Raw genomic sequence first — 16241 nt, forward strand, 5'->3', positions numbered from 1 at the left:
TCTTAGAGTTTGGAGTGTTTATATTTGAATACCAAAGAAGTAGTTTTCGAAATACTGTCAAAAATGTCCCAAACCCTTTCTTGATTGATTTTCCAAAAAAAATAAATACGAAACATCGTCAAATAGATCGATTATAGCTCGAAAATACAAAAATAAGATCCATTTTCGGATTGAAGACATAGTTTCTGAGATATCGTATGATATTCATTCGAAAATAATTTTTCTCGAATCGATTTCATCGAATTTTTCAATGATTGATTTCAGGAAATTCTGATTTATCTTTAAGTTTAAAAAACTAGCCTTGTGGTTTCCACGTATTAGCGTTGGACTAGTTAGCTCTGATTCAGGATTTGATTCAATTCAATAAAACCTTACATGAGCTGAATTGATTCATTTGAGTCAATTTATTGAAACGAATTATTTTGACATTCACATTATTAGAAGAAAAATGAGTGAAATTAATAATTAAGAGCAACAAAATGGAACTACATTTGATTGGCTCATTTGGATAAATTATAAATCTAACGGAATCAATTCATTCCTGAATCAGAAACATTCATCCCAACACTATTGTAATAACACAATTTGTCTATTATTTACTTGGTCCTTTATCAGTTCCACCACTGCGATAATATGTGGGATACGCATTTGGACCAGCATAATTACAAAATTCACAAAAACCTGGTGGTCCTTGAGGACCTGGTGGTCCAGCAACTCCTTGAGTACCTATAAATAAATTATTTATGTATAGAATCGGATAAATTTCAAGGTGATCTTTATGAATACCTGGCCGTCCTGGTTCTCCACGGTCTCCAGTCCGTCCTGGCAAACCAATTCCGTCATGTCCCGGTGGTCCTGGAGCACCTCTTGGTCCCATTGGTCCTTCAACACCAACACCTTCCGGACCACGTTCACCTTTATCACCGCGTTCACCGTGTCCGCCAGGTTCCCCGGGTGGGCCAGCTGGACCTGGTACACCAGGGAATCCTCTTTCACCTTGTAATCCTGGCACTCCTTGATCACCTGTTAATATATCCCATGTTTTTTTTTTTAGAAATTCGATTCAAAATTGTATGGAAAAATGATTATTAAAAAAGCGATGATGAACGCGAAATGCATGCACTACAAAATAAGCATATAACGTCATCCGTACCTGGAATACCGGGTACACCCTGTTTCCCGGGGGGACCATAACGTGTGGCCCCTGTTGGACCCGGTAATCCCCGTAATCCAAGTGTTAATTCATCCACTCGTTCTACATGCGAAACCAAACCAGTGTGTTAATATAATTTATTAATGATCCGATTTTAGTCAAAACTCTTCTTAGAAGAGTTTTAAAAAAAACTTCTTAAGATATTTCGATACCGAAAAAAATGATCCAAAAACTTTGAAATATTATTTATCAATTAGTCATTCTTTGATACGTCTTTTATGAAAAGTTTATATCGATTCTCGACAGATATACTCATTAATTGACACACAAAATTTTCATTTATTTTGGTGACACTATCGTTTTGGTATCGAAGCACCTTAAACAGGTGTTAAAGAAAATATTTCTTCCCTCGTTAAATTTCAACATTCGGCTTTTTTAAATCATATTAAAATTTAACCCTTTGTTAGCTGCACTGAAATACGAATTAGTGCAACAAAATTATGTGTTAGTTATTAAACAGATTATGTGCGCAGATCAATTGTATGTTTTATTTTGTTGTTACAACAATGCCAAATATACCTGGAGGTCCCTGTAGACCTGGTGGACCTGGACGTCCTGGTTTACTACGTCCAGGTGGTCCTGGTGGTCCAGTTAAAGTGGCACTCAATTCTGCTAATTGATCTAAAATATTATGTTGAAATTATAGTATTAAATTATTTTAAAACTCAAAGTTTTGGGAATCTGGGAAAAAAGAAGTAAATCTAATTGTAGATCTTTTGAAATAGTAGAAGTATTTCTCATAGTTTCCCTTAAAAAGTCGTAAAATGGAATTAAAACTGTTTTTAGGCTAATTTTAAAATGAAGTTTTATCGTAGCCATCTTATCGAATGTTCTTATCGAATCCATCCATCTTATCGAATCTCTCTGGCCTACAAAATCCTTAAATTTGCACCAATTACCTCGTAATACAGCTGCGCAAATATCTCGTACTTCACTTTCAGTAAAACTGCGGCCCTAAATTAAATAAAACGATTAATAAAGATTTAAGACTATGAAAACAAATAAAAATAATACACATACTGGAGGTCCCGGTGTTCCATGCATTCCCGGTTGTCCCCGTTGGCCTGGTGGTCCAGGTAATCCAGGTGGTCCTTCTTTACCTGGCATACCTGGTAATCCTTGTGGACCTTCTGGACCTCGTTCTCCTGATGCTCCACGTTCACCTGGCTACAACAAAAATTTTCTTTTAAATTAAAATCTTTTAATTGTACAGGAATACTTACTAATCCAGGCGGACCAGGATTACCCCTAGGTCCAGACGCTCCGGGAACGCCTCCATGTTCTGAATAAACGGTATGTTGTAATGATGAGCTGTCTCCTGGTGGTCCTGGTGGGCCTGGAGGTCCCGAGGGGCCAGGTTGTCCGGGTATGCCAGGTATACCTTGTGGTCCAGGTGATCCAGGAAGTCCAACTAGTCCCTATAAGTGTAATTCATTAGCTTTGTATTTAAAAATGAGTGTGCGAATAGTATTCGAAATTTGCATAAAAACTTTTTTTTTTTATTCCGAAAATTAATTTAATCTTTATAGGATTATACAATTTGTAATACAAACCATATTCCCAGGAACTCCTCTAGGTCCAACTGGTCCTTGTTCACCATTCGAGCCTCTATCACCTTTGGGACCATGAGGACCGACTGCCCCTGGAAGTCCATCTCTTCCATTCACTCCAGGTGCACCGTCTTGACCACGAGGACCTATTGGACCAGGCTCTCCTGGTTTGCCAGGCAAACCATCATTTCCTTGGAATCCAATTTGGCCTGGTAAACCTTGTGGCCCGGGTAAACCAACTGCACCAGGTGGTCCAATATCACCTTTAACTCCTGGTAAGCCTTCGTCACCTTGTGGTCCTGGTGGCCCAACGGGACCTGGCGGCCCGGGTATACCTGCAGAAGCCACATTTCCAGGCAAACCAGGTATACCAGGGGCACCTGTGTCTCCCTTCTGACCTGGAGCTCCCGGTGTACCGGGTACTCCAATTGGTCCTGGTAATCCAGTAGCCCCTCGTGCACCTTGTAATCCAATTGGTCCTATAAAGCCTTGTTCACCTTTTTGTCCAATTTCACCTTGGGCACCAGGACGGCCGGGTAAACCACGCAATCCGTCTTGGCCAGGGAAGCCAGGATCACCTCGATCACCTATAATTATCACATGAAAGAATTCCATATTATTACGTTTCGAATAGCTCCCTTAAAAAACATGGATTAAGTTTCTATCGTACCTTTATCACCTTTTGGGCCCGCTTCTCCAGGTGAACCCATGTCTCCTTTCGAACCTTTATCACCTATTAGCCCTGTCAGTCCTGGCTCTCCAGGTGGGCCAATTGGCCCTGGTAAACCTGGTATTCCTTCACCGCCAACTTGTGTACCAATTATACCAGGTAGCCCAGGGGGTCCCTACAAGTAAAACGCAAGTATATACGCATATTAACGTTAATAATAATTATGATATTAATTACCGCTGGACCTGGTGGACCTCGTGGGCCTACGTAGCCTGGATCTCCACGTTCCCCCTTCAAACCAGGTCTTCCATTTAATCCATCTTTGCCAGGAAGTCCAATTTGTCCAGGCCTGCCATCAAAACCTCGTCGTCCTGGTTGCCCATCTGCACCAGAAGGACCTATAGGTCCTTGCGGTCCTGGAGGTCCCGGAGGTCCAGGTACTAATTCACCAGCGTTTGCCGCTCCCAAACCTGGTAATCCCCGGGGACCAGGTGGACCTTCTATTCCTGGCTGTCCAGGTGCTCCATCAGAACCTGGTTCCCCTTTTAATCCTCGAAATCCTGCTTCCCCCTAAACACAAAAATAAATACTATAAATTCTGCTTTATTTTGCATGTCATTTATACTTACTTTTTCACCTTTGTCACCTGGTATTCCTGGTACACCATCTTTGCCTGGAGTTCCTGGTATTCCTTGAGGACCACGTGGTCCAGGTAATCCTTGCTTTCCAGCAATTCCCTTATAATCATTTTAATGGTTAACAATTATTTTAAAATATGTATAAAGAGAATAAACGAACATGCACAAAGCGTAAAATTGAGTGAGTATCCTTTAATAAAGAAATGGGAATCGTTTCCCATACCTCACCATCAGGAATAATATTCCACAAATTTATTATTTATCCAGTCAAAATGGGTATTTTATGTAAAAAGTATTGCAAATATATTTTAACCATTGCAAATTCATCAACTTTTCAATAATTTATTTATTTTTCAAAAAATATTTATTAAAAGCAAAGTTGTATAAAGTAATTTTCCCTATAATCTATCATAAAATTGGAAACTTTTCAATTCCACGCTGAAACATTTTGACTGGATGATCAATTATCAAAATAAATTGTTAAAACATACAGGCCTGCCTCGTTGACCTAATCTGCCCGGTGGCCCTGGTTCTCCAGGGAATCCTGGACGACCAATCGGTCCAACAGGACCCACAGGTCCTGGTCGACCCTGCGTTGTATTAAAAGTTAGTTCGATTAATTTGTTAACAAAATGCAAAAATATTATTAATTAAAAAAAAAAATTTCGCAATCTGTTATTCGTATCAGTGAATTCTAGTTTTGGATTAACTCTTTCGCAGCGATGTGTTATCAAATTGTGCTTTAAAAAATTATTTTGTAACATACAGGATATCCTTGTGGACCAATATCACCTCTTTCACCCTTTTGTCCTGGTTTACCCAATCGGCCTGGTTGTCCAGGTCTACCAATTGGTCCTGGTTTGCCAGGACGGCCCTTTTTTTGTAATAATTAAAATATTTTAATCAAAATTAATTTATTTAAGTGCACTACTAATAAATAATTATGGAATAACCCCAAAAAAATTGAATTTGTTATCCTTTAGTTCATTCAAACTTTTAGAAAATGAATTTTACCACAATTCATCCTTTCTAGAACCCTAAAATATGGTTTATAGAGTTCTAGACAAGACTTTATGAGTGGCTTTTATTTGAAGCTGCAATATTTCACAATATTTTTCAATTGTTTCCAAGGTATATCCAATACTATTAAATTTATCAATAAATCAATATCAATTTAATTAATATTTAATAATATTTGAGACATAAATCATAATTTGCATATGCATTACAAATATTTAAATTTATTTGTATAATTATTAGAAAAAAATATTTGTTTATAATAAATAGAACCTTCAAAATGAATTTATTTATAATAAAAAATCAATAGGAAGAAATATTTATTGATTAACTATATAATTATTTATTTATTTATGTTTGTATTAAGTAGGTCCTTTCGTTAATTTATTGATTTAAAAAAATATAAAGATAACCCAGAAAACAGTTCCTTTAATGACTAAATGTGTAATAATAACACCGAAAATCTCTCCAAATCTTGGGCTTCTTGTAAAATATGGAGCAGTATCGTAGAAAATACTTGATCAGTCGTTATATGAGTCCTATTTTTTTAATTTGTTGAATCAAAATTACTCTATTTACCAAGTTTTATCAAAATCCCGAAAAAAGTCCAATTTTTCTTGTCTTCAATTTCGATAAAACTCAATACATCATGTTCTTTTGATGCTTGAATGCAAAGTTTTTGAGATTCTGTTCTAAATCTCACATGAAGAACGATTTCTAGGATCGATTTCAAAGCATTTCAAAGAAAATATTTATCTTATAGTCAAAGGAAATTACTTAATTACTTGAATTAAATAAAATTACGAATAATAAAAATATACGTACGTTTGTACCGTTTAAGCCAGGTGGCCCTTGTGGGCATAATACATCACATTTGGGCTGAATTGTTGCGGCAGGGACTGCATATTTCTAGGAAGAAAAATTCATATTCTTGAAACCTTTTCACTTTAAAGTTAGGATTGTTGTACACTTATAACTTACAGGAATTTCATCACATAGTTCTCGATCAGGTTGTGATGGATCACAGCTTAAAACCATCCATTGTAGATCGATCTAAGGCCAAACAATATTCATATTAGAATTTCTGGTGTAGAATTTACTCAAAAATCTACTTACCGGTACAGTTTGTTTTGAATTCGTAAATTTCGATATTGATATTTCACCATTGATATCAATATTACCTCGAGGCTCCAACAATGCTGATGATGTATTTACACAATCTAAATACAAATTGACATGATCACGAAATACACCAAAATGCATTTTATGCCAGCCTTTGTCAAATACCTGAAATCCAAAAAAAAAAATATTTTCAAAACATTTAACGATCTAAATTTATCTTAAGATTTTCATATAAAATTGTGATCTAAAGCTCGAATTTTTCTAATTTAAACTTAAAAATTAATTATGCAGCCTGCAGGGATAAAAAAAATCCTTCGAAAATGAGCAATTCAACAAGTATATTGTACTTAATTTTTAATAATAGCTTATTTAAAAATAATAATTAAAAATTTAATAAAAATTATTTTATTCTTTTAAATTAGTTAAATTCTTTTAAGTTATAATTATTTTTGATTCATTAATTTTTATTAATTTTATTATATAAATTATTATTAAATTCTGAAGTATAGGCAATATTCATCACAGTTAAGCATAGACAGTGATATGTAAAAATGTAAAATGAATTAGTTTATAGATTTGCAATTTTAAATAATTTAATAATTTTAAATGATTTTGACCGAAATTGAACAAAACTAGGGAATCCGTCGTTCGGCATCTTTTAAATTTCAACTTCTAAATGTAAAACGAACATGTTCGTTCCAGTAACGAACAAAATGGTTTTCAAATTTGTAATATTTAAAAAAAATGATCTTATAGAAAAACGAACAACTTTTATTGAATGTATTGGAAACCACTTTTATTGAATTTATAGGAAATAAAAATTTTGATACGAAAAAACAGATCTGGATAAAACTTGTCTGTCCGTTTTTTTTTACAAAACTGTACGGTCTGCGAAAAAATGTTTCAAACACAAAATATAACTTTTTTAATCAATAACAACTTTCTAATATAAAATGTTCATGTATCGATTATCAGTTTATGGAGTAGAGTGAACTTTTCATCGAACTTGAAAACTTAGATCAAGTTTAATGCCTGCGTTTAATGTACGCCTATTCACCGGCACAACATTTCTTACTTAAAGCATTTTTATCAATAAAATTTGTATTATGACAATGTTCTATTCAGTTTATGCAATTGTAAATACATATAAACAATAGAAGTTGCCTATATAAAAAAGAAAAGTGATTCAATAAAAACATATACATATATTTATATATTATTATTAATAAAGATTAAAATATTAAATTTAATTGATTAACACCCATATTGTTATATATTTATAGTAATAATTATAATATTAATTACATTTTCAGGCAATGTTTTAAACATTATTATAAAAATACCGACTGACTCTTTCCATTCAAACTGATTAATACAAATAATTCTAATTACTTATAAACATATCATAATAGTTACGAATTACAATGATTTATTAATTTATATTAAAAATGACTCATATTAATATTTTATAAATGTTATTAATATTATGATATTATTTGTATAGTTACTATAAATAAATATAAATAAATTTAAATACTTTGTCAACTTCCTAGTTATGCAATCAAATTTATATAAGTTTTATTTTAATTTTAATTTATTCGCTCACGCATTATTTGAAGCGTGCTCAATGAAAATATGATTTCTTGATTACGTTAAGGTATTAGGGAAAGAAACCTTCAGCGGCGGGCCCACCCATATGGGCATGTCCACCACTTAAATAGACTTATGATTTAATAAACATTTCCTTTAAGAGTAGGAATGCACTATATCGATCATAAGCGAGTTTATACTCCGATTCGCATTTGACCGATTTTCGGGTGCTGTGTCCTATCCATCACCTTCTTTTAGGGATATTCCTCCTTGTAAGATATTCAAATTTTTTTAGGATTATGTATTCAAATTTGATACTTACATGAACATTTGGAAAAATTAACGTCTGTAATCTGCCTTCATAATTAATAATCGAAAATTCAATCGATTGTCTTCGTGGATTCAGTGTTATCAAAAATTGTGGTTTCTCTTCCAAATCCAATACACGAATTAAATGCCACGGTGTTTTATATAACCGCCTTTGACGATACGTACAAACAAATGAAAATTGATCGGGTAAACCTTGCGGAAATACATGACGTGTTGGTAACGTTAAATTTGCATCTTTATCCAAACGGAATGCAGTTTGCATACGATTTGAACCGCGTACACGACTTATACCGTGTCGATAATCCAAACCAACTGTAGAGATGTCTAAACGAAATTGTCGTATAAAATCGGATGTTTGTAGATCATCATCGCCCGGTTTAAAATTTGCACATGGCCCGTTTGTACGCTCGTATGGTAATATTTCATTTGAGGAGATGACTTCATTCGATGATGAGGGCGTGGATTCTTCTGGAAAATTTAATTGAGAAAATTAGTAATTACTCAACTTATTACAAATACTTTTAATTAATTATACTTGAATTATTTTTTCAATGAAATTTACTAATTAAGATTTATTTAATAAGACAAAAGTTCAGGATGATTTCAAAATGCAAAAATAGAATCGTCTGGGAAATACATTATCACTCCTTTGCGTCGGGCAATAAATGTTGCATCGTTATTACATTCAGTTTGAGATTAACGGATTTTTCGTCACCTTTTTAGGTAGGGTTTATGGAATAAATAGGCCAAACTTTTTTTTAATACAATATTGAGTATTGTTTTCATATTGTAATCAATTTTGTCTTTTTTTGTGACAAAGTAAATAAAATAAATAAAAAAATTACTTATTAACTCCCAAAAAAAAATATAATGGAACATATTGTCATACAAAATAAAAGAATAATTTTATTATTGTCCAAAAATAGTCTATGATTAGTCCAGGAGTTGGGTGAATAAAATATTTAATCAAGAATTGGTTATTATGAGAAAACGGTAGATGGATGATATGTTTTCATAGATTTCTACAAAACTAGTTGGTGAAAATTAACCAAAAACGGTTTAAATTAAAGTTAAAACCTTAATAAATTATTGAAAAAAAAAACCCGCTGTGCTTGAACACGGTAGTGGGGAAATAAATTCAAAAATATTTATTTTTCAATTTTGATGGTGAATTATGTTATAACTTAACAATATAAAGCGAAAAGTAAGAATAAAATTTTTCGATAACTGGGGTAATTTTCAAAATATCGAAAACTGAAAATTTTGTTTCATTATTTAGATTACGATATTTCGAAAACCAAGGCAGATATCGGAAAGTGTTATTGTTATTTTTCTTCTACATTCATGAAGTCATAACAAAATTCATCATCAAAGTTAAGGTACAAATAATTTCAACCTTAAATCTAAAATTGCCTTTGCGCTTGTACTATCTTAAGCTATCATCAAATAAGTCTTTTTCTAAAAACTTTTATTTATTCAAAATTATATTCTTGGCAGATAAGAAATCTATTGTTTAAGAAATTGTATGTTTAAATGTATTAGTTAAGTGTTTATTTTGTTTAAACAAACGTATAACATATGGATAGATGGAGGATCTATATGGCGTAAAATAAAATTTACTTGAAAACAATATAACTTGCTTGAAGCAAAAAAAAAACTAACATTTTTTTTTCGAAAAACGTTATCTCTCGAAGGAAATGTCACTTAAAAGTATGTCATGTATATCATTATTGCAGTTAATCGGAAGAAAACCAATAAAGGACATTCGCCTGTGTGCCATGACTATGACCTTAAATTCTAATTTCAAGCTCATTTGACCTTGATTTTTAAATAGTCTTGTAAAATTTACCTGAGCTTAAAAGTTATTAACAAAGACGAATGATCTTTAATGCTCTTGATAACTTCTAAAACATTTTTCTAAAGCTTATTTTCTTTAAATTAAATACAATAACGACATATTTTTATAATCGTATTTCTTCCGAAAGTTAACAATTTTCGAAAAAACATGTTAATTTTTTTATGAGAATCAACTTTCTAATTTAAAGTGTTATTCTATCTTTTAGAATCTAAATTGGTTCTTAAAGCAACAACCCGAAGAACTAGATCCAAAATGATGTCAGAACATGGTGCGTCCTCCATCAAACTCTACAACTTTTGTTTAAGTTATTTTTTTTGATTGATTAACTACAAAACAAGCTAAAAACCATTATAGATTAAAATGGTTCACCCTAATAAATATTTAAAACAATATGAGCCGTGTAGGTTTAATTTAATTTAGAAAAATAAAGTACCATCAACCATTTTAGGTACTTACTTAAAAAAAATAGACTTTTTTTAATATGTATTACATATTTATGGACATATGGACTTTTTGTGGAGGTTGATTTTTAATTTAAAATAAACAATTGCTATTTAGTTTAGATGAAATTTCAATTAAATAACTTAAATTAAATTCATATATAATATTAATCAAACCATTGACATTAAATTTTATTTATTATATTATTATAATGGCATTTATAGCTAAAATGAATATATTGAAAAAAAAATAATCCTCTCCATTTGTGATATCTGTACTAAAAAGTGGGTCAAATTCATTAGTTTTTCATTTAGAAACTGGTTCATTGTATGCGTATCGGATATCACAATATTTAAATTAGTTTTTAAAAAACAAAATACAAAGAAGGAACCATATTGTAACTGAATTAATTATTTTTAATTAGTATTTAAACCAATTATTCATTTAATTGATAATTTAAAATTGATAGAAAAAGTTGTGTTTTCTGTTTAAGTTAGGCAATTTTATTTACATAACAGTTATGTATATTGCAGATAGTTGCCTAAGTAGTGAACTTGAACATTGATCGTTATATTGAATTAAAAATTTATTGTTTATTAACAAATAAAAAAAATTTGCACCACTTGCGAGCATTTTTTTTTTCATTTTCCTTTATTAACCGATTTTTGTAACATCTTTTACTTTACTAAATACAGGTTATCGAAAAATATGTAATGATAAAAATATGTCGTATATGAGAGAAACTTTAAAATAAATGAATAATGACATCATTGGTTTTAAAATATAAAATATTTATTATAATTTATATTATTGGTAATAATTATCGATTGATCATAATATGTATAAAATAATGGCCTTAGGTGATCACGAATATGATCATATATCTATAGTAAATATTATATTTATACCTACTGCATAGGCATAGGTAGGTATTTACTGTATAATTTGTATTTGTTGTTTTAAAATGACAAATTTATATAATTGTAATTCTATTTTACAATTTACATCATACAGGGAGGCTCTCTAAAAAGTCTACAAAACGATATAGGTATATTATATCAACTAAAGTGTATTTTAAAATAATCTAATTTAGCAATTACAGTAGAATCTCGTTAACATAAAAACCTCTATAAATAAAGAAAATTTTTCCCTTCCCCTCAGTGCCTTAATTACCTCTTTTACTTAAAATACAAGACCTCTATAATTTAAACGAGTAATTCGATTAATTGGGGCATTGGACTTCAGTAATTTCAAGTAATGTTTTGACGAATTCAACATCTTAAGGAATCTACAGTGTGTCGCATTTAAGATGAGAAGACACCCTCATATTTTCCCTGATTTTAAATTTTGCACAGCCATGAGAGTGATGGATCACATTTTATAAGATACTTAACCGAAATCAGAACTTTTAACTCAACCTACTACAAATTGCCAAATAGGGCTGATTCTTAATGTTTTGCCTAGCATCAAAGATGGTTAGAGATATCAAAAATTCATCATCTCGACTCTACATAATTGATTTTCATTGGTAAATATCGTTACTACAAACAAATAAGGCTCACTGCAATCCATTGCATCGTTTTTAGTTTAATATGATCAATAAAACACGTAATTTTTTTTCAAGTATAGCTTCAGCTATGTTAGAGGGTGACACTCTGTATATGTAAAGAAACGTATAAAATTGCTGTTAGGTAGCAATTACAGTATTAAAGCGTGTAAAATTCATCTTATGGTAATAAATAAATCTTGTATGGGAGTTAAAAGTATTAAGAGATCGGTAATTTTGAGGTTTTGAAGGGAAAGGTCGATCTCCCTTCTTTTATCCTTATAATTTAGGTATATGTTAAATAAAAACCGCCAAAAGTTTTTTAATGACTTTAAAAAAGATATTAAAAGTAAATTAATTTAATTTTATGTGAGTATTAATTAATCAATAATAGTACGGGAGCTGGCAGAGTTTCCGAGAGTTTAAAACGGCTGAATGTTAGATATTTGTTTTCTTATTGAAATTAGACGGAAATTAAAATAAATCATATTTAAATTACAGCCACACTCAAATTATTTGAAAAGGTTTTTTTAATTCTTAGAGGTCTAATAAAAGAATCACTTTTTGCAACCATTCTCAGAAATCAACTTTTTCGTGACTATGCCATAAATAAATTAAATTAAATTAAAATCAATACTTACGTGCTAAACCAAACTTGATCGATTGTAGAAGTAGACAAACATTAATCGATAATAAAATGTACCTATAAACAAAAATAAACAAAATAAAAAATTCGATAATTAATCGAAATCAATAAAAGTTTTATGATCATTTATGGTAAAATACAGCAGATTACAAATAAATCTAAAAACCTCACATGATCTTCATAAATAAAAAGTACAGGCAGTAAGCCTTTCTGTAATTATAAAGCCTTATTTTAGATTTTGGAACATATCGCGGTTGCCGTTTTGATAAGAAGTAAATTTTGATTCTAATTTTTGTTATTAAGTATTTTTCGTCTATCAAAAAGGGACCTAAATTCTTTCTGGCCAGCAGCTTCTGGCCTCAAGGATCTGTAGTAGCAAAGATATAGGATCCCGAAGCCCGTCGGAAAAAGTGAGATTTTAATGTAATGATTTAGAGAGGATAGCAATTTATTTTTGGCACAATGAAAATAATTTGCAGTTTAAGTTCCATTTTATTCTCCAACTTTATGATTTTATTGGAATATTTTCACTATGACGAACAAGATCCTTCAGGAATCTTGATATATGATCCGCTCAGGTCTATAGCAACACCAATACCTGGTCTAAGCTAGGCCGAACAATTATATGTTATTACTAAACATCTTCATATAAATATTATCCATATGAAAGTCATAATATATGTTAATTTAATTACAAAAAACTAATTAACGGTCAGAGCAAGCAAATAGCAAAATATTTCACAGTAAAAAAAAAATTGGCGCCATTTGATAGTTAATTAAATCAGGTCATTGAAGTTGATGATATTCAGAATTCTTTCTACGGTCGTTATTTAAAATAAAGATAATTCTTTTTGTTTTATACAAATGAATATATTTCCTTATTGTTTTTAGATTAAATTAACGACTTATGGAATTCCTTAAATATTTAAAAATTCATATTTTATATTATAATTAATCCATTTATAACATGTTACAAAGGAGGAAATAAAACCGATTTTTATCCGGGAGCAGTCGGAAAATGTTTGTCTGAATGTTCTCAACAAAATTGTATTCATGCGAACTGAAGTTTTTTTTAATTTACGCCCAGAAATACCCTATTTCCGGACAGCACATTCTTTTTATTTAACATTTAAAAAAAGGCTTTAAGCTCAGAAATATATATATATTTTTTTATGTATAGCTAAAATTGAGGCTAAAATCGCGTTTATTTTTTCAAATGCTTATATATCAAAAAGAGTATAAAATCGTTTAAAATATAATATCATAAGGTTTTCAAAACAAATTTTCTACTAGAACCATAAAGTAATCTTTATTAGAGGATAAAAAGACCTGCAGTTCTATTTTAAACTTACAAAGGAAAACTATTTATATTATCACTTTAACCCTTTGAAGTAATTTCGAAAGAAAAGAAACAAGCGATTACCACAAAAGGCAATCATAAAATGGACAATATATATTTTTATAAATACAATTGTAATTCAATCCCCAATATTCATTCATTAATTCACATTTCCACACCAAATCCCCACATTATTTATTTAAAATTCAATGTTATAAAGCGAGAGGTGATCGATTTTTTGTAAAAATATAATTAACAAAATTTAATGTAAAGAAAACATGAACTTTTTCAAAATAAAATACAATTTTTTGTAGTTTTCGAAATAAAAATTCATGAAAAATATAAATACAATATTCGATTTTTAGAAAAATGTGTTATTTTTTCAATCTCTGAGAGAATTCGCTTAGCTAACGCTGTTCTTGCGCTACAAATTTTTAAAATTTTGAAATTTATATTAAAAAAATAAAAACTTACCACTGGTTTTTCTGGTACATTATTTCAAACTTTTTTTCATCCAATTAATCCAAAAAAATAAATTAATTAATTAAAAAAAAACCAACAAATATTAATTTTTTAATAACACATATTCCGTCCGATAACACCACATTTCGTTTATTCAAAAATTAAAAAAACAAATCACAATTTTTTTTTTTTTTAATATAAAAAAAAAATTAATTATCTAATAATTTTTAATAAATTATATTAAATACAATCAATCAATTTTAATTAGATTTGATCTTATTATTAATTAATTATATTATTATTTTTCTCTAAACACATTCAAAGATTGGCATTTCTGTCATAATTAATTAAATAATAATTATTATAAATAAATTTGCAAATAAATATAGTTTTTCAAATTGTATTTTAATTTTTTTTAAATAAATATTAAAATAATTTATTTTAATAAATAAATGGTATTTATTGTTTCATTTAAAATTATTGTCAACACATAATAATAGTACAAACTTGTGAACTGATATTAAATATAAATAAAAAAACTTTTAAACTTTTTAAATTGATCTGCGCTCGGATAAAATCGAGAGACTTATAGACTAGTCAACTCTAATAAGTTAGTGTTTTTATTAGATAGAATAAATACCATTCTTATAACTTAAAGAAATGTATATTCTAATTATTTTTATTTGTTTAAAATAGGGCCACTTCTATACGGACTGTTTGTAGCGGTTGGAACATACTAGGGTAGTTAATCCCATTGCCAGATATCTGAACAGTAGTAGATTCATCCAAATGGACATGATTAGCATGCTCATCACCATAACTAAACCCCCATCTGATCATTTTTGACGGGAACATTTTATTTTGTTTAAAAATTCGTTTCAAAGCATGTAGATTCCAAAAATAGATAAGTACTTTTGGAAATCAATTTATATACCCCCATATTAGATTGACACCAAAAGTTGGTGTCAAGTACTTGAATATCGATATCCAGGAAGTGAAAAAAGTGATTCAGATGTACCGGTGATTTATCAATGATAGTGAATCAACTATTACCGCCTTCTATTTGGCCATCCAGAATACCGATTCTGCTAAAATCATTAAAGCATGCGACCAAGATTTGTAGCGTAACTCTTCCGACCAGCGTGTCTATCTCAGAGGGATCGTTTTCTACATTTCACGAGGTAAAATCTTGGTTGCGTGGCTCAATGGGACAGGAAAGATTATTCAGGTTTACTTTCCAATTCAAGCCTTCAAAAGAAAAAACCCGAATCTACTATGATTGTTCATCATAAAGAATCAGTAAAAGCCATCCGTATAAAAGCACCTTTAGAAATATTAAACCAAGAAAAATTGTGAGCAATTTACATCATAAAACAGATCATAGCTAAATTATTTAAACTATATTCATTTAATATATTCAAAACTTCTTCCTAAACTTTCAATTTTTATGTTAAAACTCCAAGAATTTTAGTTAATCAACCTTGTCTCATGAGAAATATTCTATTTTACTATTATTGAAACCTAATTTCCCCATCCTTTAAGCCCTTTTTCTAATTTAACTACAAACCTTGGGTCTTTTAAAGCTTTTAAATGTAATTATTTTTGTGTCATCGCGTTATAAAAATTTGTTTAAAAATGTTTATAAACATCTCAAAACTTGAAAGAGTATTTTATAGAATTTTCGAGATGAAAATAATAATTTACGATCAGAAAGTTATGAATAATATAAGAAAAAAAATTAAATTTGTTAATTATTTGTTAAATCTATTAAAAATATATAAATAATTAATTAATTAATAAAAATAATATATTCTGCAAT

The 16241-nt window shown here is 30.0% G+C and overlaps 1 protein-coding gene across 2 annotated transcripts; it reads right to left on the reverse strand.

The window, feature by feature from the left end:
• Positions 1-229: 229 nt before the first annotated feature.
• LOC123301559 (collagen alpha-1(IX) chain-like) lies at positions 230-14473 on the reverse strand. 2 transcript variants are annotated; one of them, XM_044884361.1, is made up of 17 exons: positions 14435-14473; positions 12617-12678; positions 8123-8598; positions 6205-6375; positions 6070-6141; positions 5914-5997; positions 4563-4661; positions 4063-4170; positions 3671-4003; positions 3434-3608; positions 2767-3350; positions 2437-2631; positions 2234-2380; positions 2113-2167; positions 1733-1834; positions 787-1023; positions 230-726 (listed from the first exon to the last, which is right to left on the reverse strand). In XM_044884361.1, exons 1-17 carry the CDS (start codon positions 14452-14454, stop codon positions 593-595), a joined length of 3054 nt encoding a protein of 1017 aa, XP_044740296.1. In that variant the 5' UTR covers positions 14455-14473; the 3' UTR covers positions 230-592. The 2 variants fall into 2 exon arrangements, with proteins under 2 accessions (XP_044740296.1, XP_044740295.1); XM_044884360.1 differs by lacking the exon at positions 4563-4661 and adding an exon at positions 4838-4945.
• Positions 14474-16241: the final 1768 nt, after the last annotated feature.

This window comes from Chrysoperla carnea, chromosome 5, assembly GCF_905475395.1.
Source record: "Chrysoperla carnea chromosome 5, inChrCarn1.1, whole genome shotgun sequence".
Classification (NCBI taxonomy): domain Eukaryota; kingdom Metazoa; phylum Arthropoda; class Insecta; order Neuroptera; family Chrysopidae; genus Chrysoperla; species Chrysoperla carnea.

What these genes read in the sequence shown, in the direction of transcription:
- LOC123301559 (XM_044884360.1), bottom strand. Translation starts at nt 14,454, where the DNA reads ATGTACCAGAAAAACCAGTG. An exon ending in CTGGCTTAAACGGTACAAAC is followed by an intron (nt 4,946 to 5,913) that starts GTACGTATATTT and finishes TTACAAAAAAAG; the next exon opens with GGCCGTCCTGGCAAACCAGG. An exon ending in ATCCTGGTCCGCCTGGATTA is followed by an intron (nt 2,381 to 2,436) that starts GTAAGTATTCCT and finishes TTTTTGTTGTAG; the next exon opens with CCAGGTGAACGTGGAGCATC.